Below are 11,988 nucleotides of genomic sequence, written 5' to 3' on the forward strand. Positions count from 1 at the left end.
TTTTATTTGGAGAACTCAAAATATAGTCAACTATTTACATGAAATAAATCTTCACGTGATTGCAATATGAATGGAATTGTAGGATAGAGGAGAGCAAGAGATTAACAAATGACACAAGTCATTGCATGCGAGAGTGAAGTCATACGAATGCATAAAGAAATATGATAGAATCATCATATGGTAGATATCGAAATCGATAAAAATAAAGCATTGCCATTCTTGTTTTCATTATGTAAGTTTACATGAGAGAATATTGAAATGTTCAAATACATTCTACCTTATGTGAGTTGGTGTGTTCTATCTTCTTTAGGATCAAGCAAGATAAATGTGTACTCATGGTGATAGCATAATATTTACATACATGCTACATTATGCCAGTTGACGCATTCTATTTGCTTTAGGATCAAGTGAGACAAAAACTACTAATAGTTACTAATTCTGACATATAATTCCACCAACCCCGGTAGAAAGATGTAGTTATAACCTCTTAATAGGACAAGATCAAAGATCAATCAAGAAAAAAGAGAGCCAGCCAATTGACGCGTTGTATTTGCTTTTGAATCGAACAAGACAAAAACATATTAATAGTACACTCATTCCTACACATAATTCCATCAACCATGGTAGAAACATGTAGTTATAAGTTATAACCTCTTAAGAGGACAAGATTGATAATTACTCAGGAGGAAAGAGTTTGCATGTTATGATTGTTAAAGCTATAGACAAACAAAAGTTCATCATATCAACATCGGCTATGAAACATTTTAGATCTTCATCATTATTATGCATGTAGTTTGAGGTGTGTTTTAGTGTTATCATTCATACTAAATTTTGGATTATATGTATTTTGATGGTATTCATCATGTATACCGTTGGTTTAAACTACATAATCACATTTAGTATGAAAGCACAAAATTGTTTGAAAGGACTCAACTTTGTCAATGAAACTAATATGAAATCCTTAGAAAAAACCTACTATTGTTCTACTGGACAAAACAAAAGTAGGTACAATTTGTGCATAGTTACAAAAGATATCTGATACCACGCAAATTTCAAGTATCAATGGTCAAATTTTCTATAAATATAAGCATTCCACGAGATTTAATAAAATAATCATAACATCTAAAACATGAATACAAGCATGCACTAGTATTATTTGTGTCTTATGTCACCCATGATTTTATCAAGACTCCTCTTAAGCCTACCGGTTTTTATCGATACACTTTGTGCTACATATGAAGTTATTAAGAGAAACTAATATTGGTTTGCACACATGCCAACCATACAATGCTTACGAATTTGACCACTATTCATAAACTACTCGTACTTCTGTTGCAACATTGAGGAAATTTCTTACAAAAGATTGTTTCTCTCCCCAATATTCTAAATGGGTACCTAGAGTATTGTAAGTTATATGATCTACCACCAAGAAAATTGCGCTCATTCACTATATCAAATATTTTACTTGAAGCACTCAATAGCTCTTAAGGAATCTTGATAACACTCGAGTATGTATTATACTATACAACCCACCTATATCAAAGGGTATCATTTAATCACCTATATTACCAATCCCAACACATTGTTGGCTTATTAACACCCACTCATCAAAGATTTATTCATCATCTTTAATTTATACATCTTCAAAAAGATACTTCTGTTCCATCAAAGCAATTGTTCCATCATCAACCCCTAAATTTAGGTTCAACCTAGATAGCTCCTTGTATGTAGGTTTATTTCTTTATTTGTAAGTGTCTCCGGTAACAATTTGCGATGTTTTGGCTTCCCTAAATGGGTCATTCTCGAGCCATAGTTATCAAATCACATGCGTGTATCTCTGCCGAAATATTTATGTTATCGTTACAAGCAATGATTACTACTTCGCAAGTGGATCTTGCACCCAACATTATCATGGACAATACCATCAAGGAGGTCCCACATCTATCACTCAAATCATTGAAATTTCCTTAAAACAACTATCTTTTTATTCGTGTCCTGAAAGAAATCATTGATAACGTATGCCTTCTCTTATCGTTACATAACTACAAAACATTGTGATTGACGCCCCAAGATAAGTCATAAAATAATTTCATTATTATTTATACAGATAAAATATATTGATATTAGAATAGTATCAATCAATACATACCTCATAACATTCATAGACTCCAAAGCACAAGCATCAAATCCAACAAATTCTAATGTTCATTTCTTAAGTGTTAAGGTACAATGACAAAATCATAATCGAGCAAGTGCCATGCATAAGTACAAGCACTATAGTGAAAGAGTTCAACGTTTTCCAAAAATTTGCAAACCCCAATGGCTAAGGTCAAATATATTTAAAAGTTCCATTCCTAGGTGCATCAAAAAACTATGAATATTAAATAATATACGTTTTTAAGGAATCTCCGATGTTTAGACCCAGACTCGAAGGTAGTTCCCACTCAAGATTTTATGACGTATTGAGTAATGCAACTTTTTGACACTCAAACAATTGGAGGACGCGTTGAAGGCCATGGTTTGGGGTCTTAATATTTATAACAAAGATTTGGAAGAGAGAGACAAAGTGTGTGTCTTCAGTCACATCAATAATGTAACTGGCATATAGAAAACCATGTCACCAATATCACATCCCATTATATTGAGTGTAATTGGCGCTATACGATAATCGATTTTTTCGCCAATAATAATTGGCTCACTTGCCTCTATGCTCTCCCACTCATTCAGTTGAAATTTTGCCGATGTGATATCCTTAGAGGAATAAGGTCAAAGTTCCAACACATTACCATGTTCTATGTGTAAAAAAAAAGAGATCGAAAGTTATAGAAAGTTGCATGTGAATGGATAAAAAGAGATATTCCATTATTATAGTTCATTATTTAGAATACAGTGTGTTAAGTTTTCACATTGGGGTGGTGGCGCAGTTGGCTAGCGCGTAGGTCTCATAGCTCTTGAGGTATCCTGAGGTCGAGAGTTCGAGCCTCTCTCACCCCAATTTTTACATATTTGTCCATCTTTGTTTATATACTTCGTTGTTTTTACTTAATCCATACTTGTTTATTATAAATACTTCATTGTTTTTACTTAAATCCATCTTCAGTGTTAAAAACATATGTTTAATCTATGGTGCACCCGAATTTCTACTCATGTGTGCATTCAATATATTATACATTTCTAAGGTGTGGTGCACTGTTTATATAGGTTTCTGTTGAGGTGGTGCATTCAAAATTCTACTGTGTATGAGCTTTCTTTCAATATGTATGCAAATAAGCTAAAAGTTTCGATGCGTGTTTTGGATGAGATAATGTGAACTAGTTATTACGCAAACATGAGACAATCCGGTCACAAAGGTTGTTTTGGCCTTCTTTAAATATGCGAATGGTATGTATCTTCATTTCCTAGCCTTTGTGTTCTTTATTACAGTAATATTTAAAATTTTAGAAAATCTTTGCTCACGGGAATTCACATGGAGTTGTCAATTGGTCTTAGGATATGTATGACACCTTTAAAATAAAATTTGAAGCTTCTTGCAATTATGATTGCCTATGTATACTTTGCAAAAGGTTTCACTTATGTTGATTTTTGATAGGTGAGATATCTATGATATAACCGACTATTGGACACTGCCCAATGGTCTTGGTCTTGTATAGGTTCTTGATCACCATCGTCTTCTCATCAACCAATGTACAAATCTTATGACAACTAATATGTCATGCAAAATGTTCATCATCAGCGCATGATAGCCCAAATAAATCTTGAAGTACAATTATAGTAAACATATCCTTTTGGCTTATTATATAAGCAATTGTGTTGGATTGTCAAGAATCAATGAAAGGCCTAGCTTTTCAGTCAAACCTAGAAAGCATGAGAGTAAACACGTGAATGTGTGTGTAAGAAGACGTTACATGCTATAAGCATAATATGAACATTGCCTTATACGCTACATCAGACTAAACATCCCGACATTGATGTTACAAATTATTGAAATGTGAAAATACGAGTAACAAAGATATTATATGCCTAAGACATCATATAAGACACTTTAGGACATATCAACTTGTGGATCTAACAACTTATTGCTCATAGTGCATATTACTTTCTTATAAATCTAAAACATAATGGTTTAGTGACAAAAGGCTTGTGCTTCCAAAACATAAATATTTCAAAACTTTTTTTATTCAAGATCGTGCACACCATCTTATTGATCCTAAAATTATGTGTTTTCAAATCATTTTCCACAAACCGAGGATTGAAAATGATATCATGGCTTAAGGTAATGGTAAAGAGGTGCACATGCGAATCGAATTAAGATGAGCAATGAGCATCATCCCTTTTCTACTCTTTGCTTTACACATAGTATAATGATATAGTTTAAGGTAAAGGTCATCATGTTCAATGTTTCATGTTGCTATAACAAATTTTTTAGATGTTTTTTTTGTCATGGAGAATTTACGTGGCTCATGTCTAACATTGAAATTCATACACAATTCCCCATGTCAACACATCACAATGGTTTCATGAAGATTATGTGAACAGATTTGCATTTGAAAGAATGTAAACAAATTTGTGTTGAGAAGAATGAGTTGGTGTTGAAGATGTCAATTCATTGGGAAAGTAGGTGAGATTCGCGTATCCATAAATTGTCCTTTATAGCATACCACATGCAAATAATGCGGCAATCCCAACTTTTCTATTTGATACTGGTGTCCACACCATGAAGTTTCCTTAGCCCTGTGTTGTAATGTCCAAGCAATAAAAATTTATCAAAAGGCAATAAACTTTTACACCATTTTGCCAAAGTTACTTATATAACCAATGTTTCCATTTTGAATCATATTCTAGAAAAAACATTGATGTAGTAGAGTACCCTCCATTTTCAATCCTTGTGTTGTGGGTAAAAATGTATCATTGTCAAATAATCTACAACATTATCTCAAACAAATGAAGAGTTTTTATTTCAATTGTGTAATCAAACCTATTTATTCATATTTGAAACCCAAAAAACCTTAATGTTGTGGAAGGATATAAGCTTTTACAACCATGTTAAAGTGTTTAATATCAAGGAGTTCACAAATTACCATTAACTAGGTGAATATGTAAGGAAATATTTCGATATTTGAAAGTATTTATCCTAATATTCTTTGGGTTGCACATCATACTATATTTGCATGAAATCTCTCCTTCCTCGTTGCCATTCACACGAGAGCATGATACATATCTTTTTTTGGCTCCGCAACACAAATATCCTTTGGCTTCTTCGTCCACAACTTATAGATGAAGTCCTTGCAACACAATTTACAATCCACTCTTCTTCAACTACTCTATCATTGCAAAATGAACATCCCCACACATTTACCCGAGGCTTCCAATTCATTGGGTGAGATTTCGTTTACCTCATGTATTGGTAATTTCACATTATAGAGACGAAAATTGAAATAGGATGAAGTGACCTGGCATCGTTAGGCCAGACAAAATAACTACCCAAAGACTCGTCTTCAAAGAAAACATAGTTTTCTAGAAGACCATATTATATTCAAATTCCTAGCTCGACCAACCTACACCAACACAAGCACCCCCTTGAGTGGAGACGGTTGCAAAGTTACCTTTGCTCCGAACAAATTTGTGCTGATGACGGAAACATAGATTAGGAGGAGATATATATTACTCTTTAACTATCAATGTTGTCTTTCTGCAGAAATTATGCATATGACATAGTGACATACGTTATTGGGTCGCTCTTGCACCTTCGAACAGTTTTAACACTTAACTTTCTTTCCTAAAATACCATTATTGCAGCTACATGATTTCCAACACAAAGACTGCACCCTTAGATGTCCAATGATCAAAATCACCATCATCTCTTTTCTTTTGTGAGAGAAGAAAAACTCATGTTAATGACTGAAATATAGTAGAAGGAGAAGTTGAGGAGATTATGGGAGTCGATCTCTTCATTGTCAGCATTAAATATTTCATCTCAGCCATTTATTAATAATATCTGGTATGTCAGTGGCTTAAACAATTGAGTTTTTACAAGCATATTATAGTGCACATATTCAATCATGTAAAATATGGGTTGTCACTTCATTCGGATTTGTTAGTGAGGAATAATTGCATATACCCACCTTTTCAAATCTACAGATAACTTGTGTCAAGCTTAAACTTGATCGCCAAAACAATACGTTACAGAGTTATGAGCTGAAAATATATAAGCACTTGATCAATCTGAAAACCCAGCTTCAATGGAATTATTAAGTCACGGAATCAGCTTGTTGAACTCCCAAAGTTCCCTTTTCCTCCAAGTAAGAAACCATCCGAGCTGCCATTTCTTCAGGTGTAGGACATCTTCCATCAATGGGTTCCATTATAACCTTCCAAGGAGTTACATTAATCAAACTTGATAAAACAATTGGTTACATTACAACCTCACAGGAAGTTGTGTGAGTATACTGATAAAACATATTCAAACTTGATAAAACAATGGATTATATTACAACCTTACATGGAGTTATATTTTGAAAATACCTATAAAACATAAGAGTTGACCAAACATATATTATGTAATGCTAGTTTCTCACCTCACAATTCAAGGGGGCTTCATATGGATCATCTACACCAGTGAAGCCTGTAGATGATTATGTGCCAAATAAATAATTTTCATTGAAGCAAACAATTACTTGCACAAACTATGCCAAAGAAAGTATCTATGAATATCTACTCAAAATATGAGAGAGGTTAAGTTACCTTTTATTTTACCAGCTCGAGCAAGCTTGTAAAGACCTTTGGGATCCCTCTCTTCGCAAAGTGTAAGAGGAAAATTCATATAAACCTAATTGCAAACAAGAAAATTTACACAAACAGTGTTCCATTAGGAATACAAACATTTAAATATGGCATAGAAAAATACTTATCAGACCAAATTCCAGTATTATGGAAAATTGATACTGCAGATATTAGGTGGCAAAAGACAAACTGTTGCTTAATTCAATAACGTAGTGCATAATTTCAATAATAATAATAAAATAGTAAAAAGAGTGGAAATTTCCACACTGGCCAAATTTGTAGGTAACAATCACCGAGACCAATGTGCTCTACCATTCAATATTTGAGGAGCAACGGACTATAGGCAGCACCAACCAATAAATCACATAACCAAATTTTTCTATGGGGCCAGCGGATATATGCACCTTTTCATATAGAAATATTCCTAAATTTGCTCAATGCGAATAATCAACTTTGCCAACTAGCACTTTCTCATATATATTGATATTCCATTCCAAATGCTGCATACTTTACCCTTGAATATGACTGTGATATATCGTGCGTCTTCTACAACTCCTATCCTCTTTAATGGCCTATGATGAATTGTATGTCCTTGATTAGGTTTTCATGAGCATACACACGACGACAAGGTAGTTGAATAGATGATGGGTTTACTACTCTAAGCTCACTCAACCAATACTGTAGTCAGGTGTATGATCATGGTACGAGTCTAGCCTTCTACATGTTTGTTTATTAATTGAGCATGTCCACTAGATTAAACATGTAAGTAGGAGAGTGTTAGGATTCTACATGCTTTTATTTATTGACCATGCATACTAGGTTAGACATGTAAGCAAGAGAGCCTTCTACATGTTTTTTTGTTAATTGACCATATATATACTAGGTTAAGAATTCCTTGAATGTTTTGTTTTGGTCCCATGGACAATAATAAATATCATATCATATCTAACATATTGATTTTTTCATTCCTAAAAAATGAGATTGATACAACAAAGACGAGACAATCTATGCATATCCATACATTTTAAAATTCATTTGAACGAGAGTGAAAGAAGACAGCACTGAGAAGTACAAATAAAATCTTAAATGTATAATATGCTTCGTAAAACAATACCTCAATAAATTCCCCTTCTTGTAATAGTCTCCGGCATGCATCTCTATCTTTTCTGTAAGGAGATATTACACTTGCTATACAAAGGAGTCCAGCGTCAGCAAAAAGTTTTGCAACCTCCCCTATAAATCACACATGATCCTTCATACTCAATAGTAATTTACACATACAAATAAGAACCAAGATGCAATTTCCAAAAATGTCTCAACTAATTCGAAACAAAATCGAACAAAAACTTACCAATACGCCTAATATTCTCGGCCCGATCACTTGCACAAAATCCCAAGTCATTGTTAAGACCATGTCGGACATTATCGCCATCAAGAACATAGCTGAGATTTCCCCTCTTAAGAAGAAGCTGCTCTAATGCGCATGCAAGGGTACTTTTGCCTTCATGAAACCATAACTATATCACTTAAAAGGTCATAATAGTGAAAAAAACGCGTCTTTTCATATATGTCAAAGGTGGCAAACCTGATCCGCTAAGGCCAGTGATCCATATCACGCATCCTTTTTGACCAAGTAGCTTTTGCTTCTCTTCCTTTTTCACCCTGCATTTTTGCCATGCAATATTTGTGGATTTTCCAACTGTTATCACTGAGCACGTATTCAGACCTACGGAAGCAAGAAAGTATGGGTTGACAAAAAAGTTGTAAAAGTTTTTACCAAAAGGTAAGATTGCCAAGAAACAAAAACCGAGCTACTAAACCTTGTTGCATACAACTTTTCATAAGAAAACGAGAAACCACTTACAATAATCTCATATGCATTCACTGCATTTTAAGCAAAGCTATACTACCCAAATGCACATGTAAAATTTTAGATATACAGTTTTGCATATACACATGTATGGAATGCAAAGAAATGAGTCTGAGCTATACAAATCCACAGCATGCTGTCAAACAATGACAGGTAATGCAAACGTTTCTAACATTACTATTGGTGCAAGCAATGTTTATCAGAAAACGAGAATTCTGGCCTGGATACTTTTTAGGGCAAATCTCTGTAATACCCTGAGTTTCCTTTATTTCCCCAGTCAAATGTTCCTGAGTTTTCTTTTATCTCCACAAAATGCCCATTGGTTAGCCCCAAAAGAGAGAGAAGGGGGGTGAATCGACCATAAAATCGATCAAATTGAAGATACAATTTCTCTTTTGAGGTTACTCAAGGGCATTTCCGAAAGAACAAAAACAAGGCAATTGGGGAAAGTAAGAAAAACTCAAGGGTGTATTGGAGTTTTTCCCTACTTTTCTAAGCATTGCTTTATGCAGTGCTGTGCATATACAATCGTGAAGATTTAGTAACTTACATGGAAGGGATGTTGCATTGGATGTATCCCTTGATTTTGGGGACTTTACCATTTGATCTAAACACGCCGAATTGGAATTATGATTCAAATTAAAGACTAGATGGTTGTTTTCTCCCTCTGCCATCCTTGGCACTTTGTAAATGGGTCTTGCAGAATCTTCTTTGACACTCTGCTATGATTTTTTGCACAGAGATAGATAGTGCCTTTCACACAGATCTGAATTTATTTTGTGAAACCTTTTCGCTTTCTGATACAGCCAAGACGAAGCCCAATAGAATCCTTGCAATCATAGATTTCAACAGGAAACCCTAATTTCTGATCTTCAACGGATTCTTCAAGTTTGGCCTCTTTATCCTTGAGTTCATAAAAGAAAATGTTAGTTTGTTAGGTATAAACGCCAAGATGAAGCCAAGATGTAGATATTCAACATAAAAACCATAATGTGTCAGTCGGTATCATAAGCTTGAATTCACAAAAGCAAATATTGTTTGTTTTGAAGAAAAAAATAAAGCCAGATTGTAGACTGCAATGTAATTTCCAAGAGGGAAACCCTAACCTCTAATCTTCAATGGATTCATCTAAAAGTTTGGCCTCTCCAACCTTGAATTCATAAAGGAAATTGTTTTTCCTTTGGCTCTACAGGCAAGCTGAAGACAAGTAAAAGTACATTTCCAGTAGGTAACCTTAATCTCTGACTTCAACATATCAACTCACAAAGTTTGTCCTCTAGAACATTAAATTTACAAATGGAAGTTGACTGTTGTCTGCTGATTAAAGCTAAAATTCAATCCAGACAGTAGCCTGGCAATTTAAATTTCGAGCATGTTAACCCTAATCTCTTGGATTGATCACACAAGTTGGCCTATATCTCAAAGTTGAGCCTGTCTAACCTTGAATCATCAAAAGAAAATACCATTTCCTTTGCTGATAGACAAGATCAAGCAAAAAGAGTAGGTTTCCAATAGATCAACTTAATCTTCGATCTTCAATTTATCCACCTCCAAGTTTAGCCTCACTTATTGTGTTGATTCACAGAAACAATTGCTGTTTTGTTTGCCAGTAAAGCCGAAATGAAGGTAGACAGTAACATTGCAGAAGTAAACTTCCAACTGATAACCTTAATCTTACATATTTGATCAAAGTTTGGCCTCTCTAATCTCAATGAATTCACACAAAAGGAAGTGTTGTTTTATTTACCAAGAAAGCCAGAGTGAAGCCAGATATCCGACAGGTAAGCCTAGTCTCTAATCGTTGGTCTTTGCCTAACCAAAATGAGCACAAACAGTAGATTTGTGCGATAGATTTCCAACAGGTAACATTAATCTCTGATCTTCAATGGATACACCTCTAAGACAACCTTGAAATCGAGAAAGAAATTTAAGTAAGCCAAGCCGAAGCCTGATAAGAGGTGAAGCCTAATCTCTGATATTCAATGCATCTACCTACGAGTTTGCCTTCTCAAATAATGTTAACTCACAAAAGGAAGTGAGTTTATTGGCTGTTTTGTCTGCCAGTAAAACCTTGTTGATAAACCAAGATGAAGCCTGGTAGAAACCTTGCAAGGTAGAATTTGACAGGTAACCTAATCTCGGGTCTTTGATCCAAGTTTGGCCTCTCTCTAACCTTGTTCAATCGCAATTAAGGAGGAGGTTAGTTTTTGTTTCATTTAAATCTAAAAATAAAGCCTGACCAGAATCCTTGCAGCATAGATTTCCAACTAATATCTGATGAAGCCAAGATAAAGAAGCTTGACCAAATCTTTTAAAGCCTAGATCTCACCCGCTAATCAATGGTCTGCAATGGATTCATCTCCGAGTTTAGCCTCTCTGAATTTGTTAATTCATAATATAAAATAAGATTTGTTTGCCTATAAAAGTTGACAAGAGTCCTTATTGAATAGGATCAGATGTTAGGGTTTAGCTGTTGGAAATCTCAATTAACCAATCTCCAATTTTGGCTTCTTTGGTAAGCAAAATCTCTGATCCTCAATGGATCCAAATTCCAACCTTCGATTTACAAAAGAAAGTGTTGTTTTGCTTGCAGATAAAATCCAAGAGTTGACGATTGATAGGAACCTTGCAACGAATACTTACCTTGGATTATTGAGCTTGTCAGGATTAAACTCTTCCCCGGAAGAAAAACAGATGCAAACCTTCAATTCACATAAGAAAATTATTTGCAGATAAAAGCCATAACAAAGACTGATGTAAACCTTGCAATGCATACTTACATGATATCATTGAAATTATTAGGATTTTAAAAAGATCAAACTCTTTTTCGGGAAGAAAGAAAGCTTTTATTTAATTCATGGTCTTAATATAGCTCCATTTCTTTAAATCCTCAAAAGGCTTGCCTGGAAACCTGGTAAAATGGAAGATTTAATGAAGACTGAAGGGAGAAAAACTAACAGCTGACCGAAGATTCCATTAAGAATGAGTGGAGGAAAAAAACATGTGACTTTTGGATTTAATGGAAGATAATGTGATAAAAAATAAAAAATAAAAAATCTTTCGTTGGATTTTATAGAAGAATGAAGGGAGAAAAACGAAGATTCAATGGAAAGATGTAATGAGGAATGCAGGGATAAAATACAAAAGAAATCTATGGGTTTCTCTAACATCAAATGGTCTGTTGCAAAAATCAGCTAGTACATGAAGTTTGGAATATCAATGAAGAGATCAAGTTTCTCTTCATAACAAATTCAGCTTCAAAATGCCATGCACCTATCAATCACAAAGAACAGAAGATTCAACCGAACAGGAATTTTTCGGTCGTGTAGAGAGAATCT

At 34.3% G+C, this 11,988-nt stretch overlaps 1 protein-coding gene and 1 non-coding gene across 3 annotated transcripts; one reads left to right on the forward strand and one right to left on the reverse strand.

Annotated features, from left to right (window-relative positions):
* Positions 1 to 2,909: 2,909 nt before the first annotated feature.
* Positions 2,910 to 2,994, forward strand: TRNAM-CAU (transfer RNA methionine (anticodon CAU)). Its single transcript is given in 2 exon segments — positions 2,910 to 2,947; positions 2,959 to 2,994. It is a non-coding gene; the product is annotated as a tRNA-Met (tRNA).
* Positions 2,995 to 5,965: 2,971 nt separating this feature from the next.
* Positions 5,966 to 11,621, reverse strand: LOC147849718 (adenylyl-sulfate kinase 3-like). 2 transcript variants are annotated; one of them, XM_087337072.1, is made up of 9 exons: positions 11,431 to 11,621; positions 11,294 to 11,352; positions 9,201 to 9,554; positions 8,366 to 8,506; positions 8,132 to 8,281; positions 7,895 to 8,013; positions 6,742 to 6,826; positions 6,576 to 6,622; positions 5,966 to 6,368 (listed from the first exon to the last, which is right to left on the reverse strand). In XM_087337072.1, the coding sequence occupies exons 3-9, from the start codon at positions 9,322 to 9,324 to the stop codon at positions 6,249 to 6,251; spliced, it is 786 nt and encodes a 261-aa protein (XP_087193198.1). In that variant the 5' UTR covers positions 9,325 to 9,554; positions 11,294 to 11,352; positions 11,431 to 11,621; the 3' UTR covers positions 5,966 to 6,248. The 2 variants fall into 2 exon arrangements, with proteins under 2 accessions (XP_087193198.1, XP_087193199.1); XM_087337073.1 differs by lacking the exons at positions 11,294 to 11,352; positions 11,431 to 11,621 and having other exon boundaries at positions 9,201 to 9,884.
* Between the last annotated feature and the right edge of the window lie 367 nt (positions 11,622 to 11,988).

This window comes from Azolla caroliniana, unplaced genomic scaffold (assembly GCF_043228905.1).
Source record: "Azolla caroliniana isolate FFs.n. ecotype wild unplaced genomic scaffold, voAzoCaro1.0.p SCAF_22, whole genome shotgun sequence".
NCBI classification, from domain to species: domain Eukaryota; kingdom Viridiplantae; phylum Streptophyta; class Polypodiopsida; order Salviniales; family Salviniaceae; genus Azolla; species Azolla caroliniana.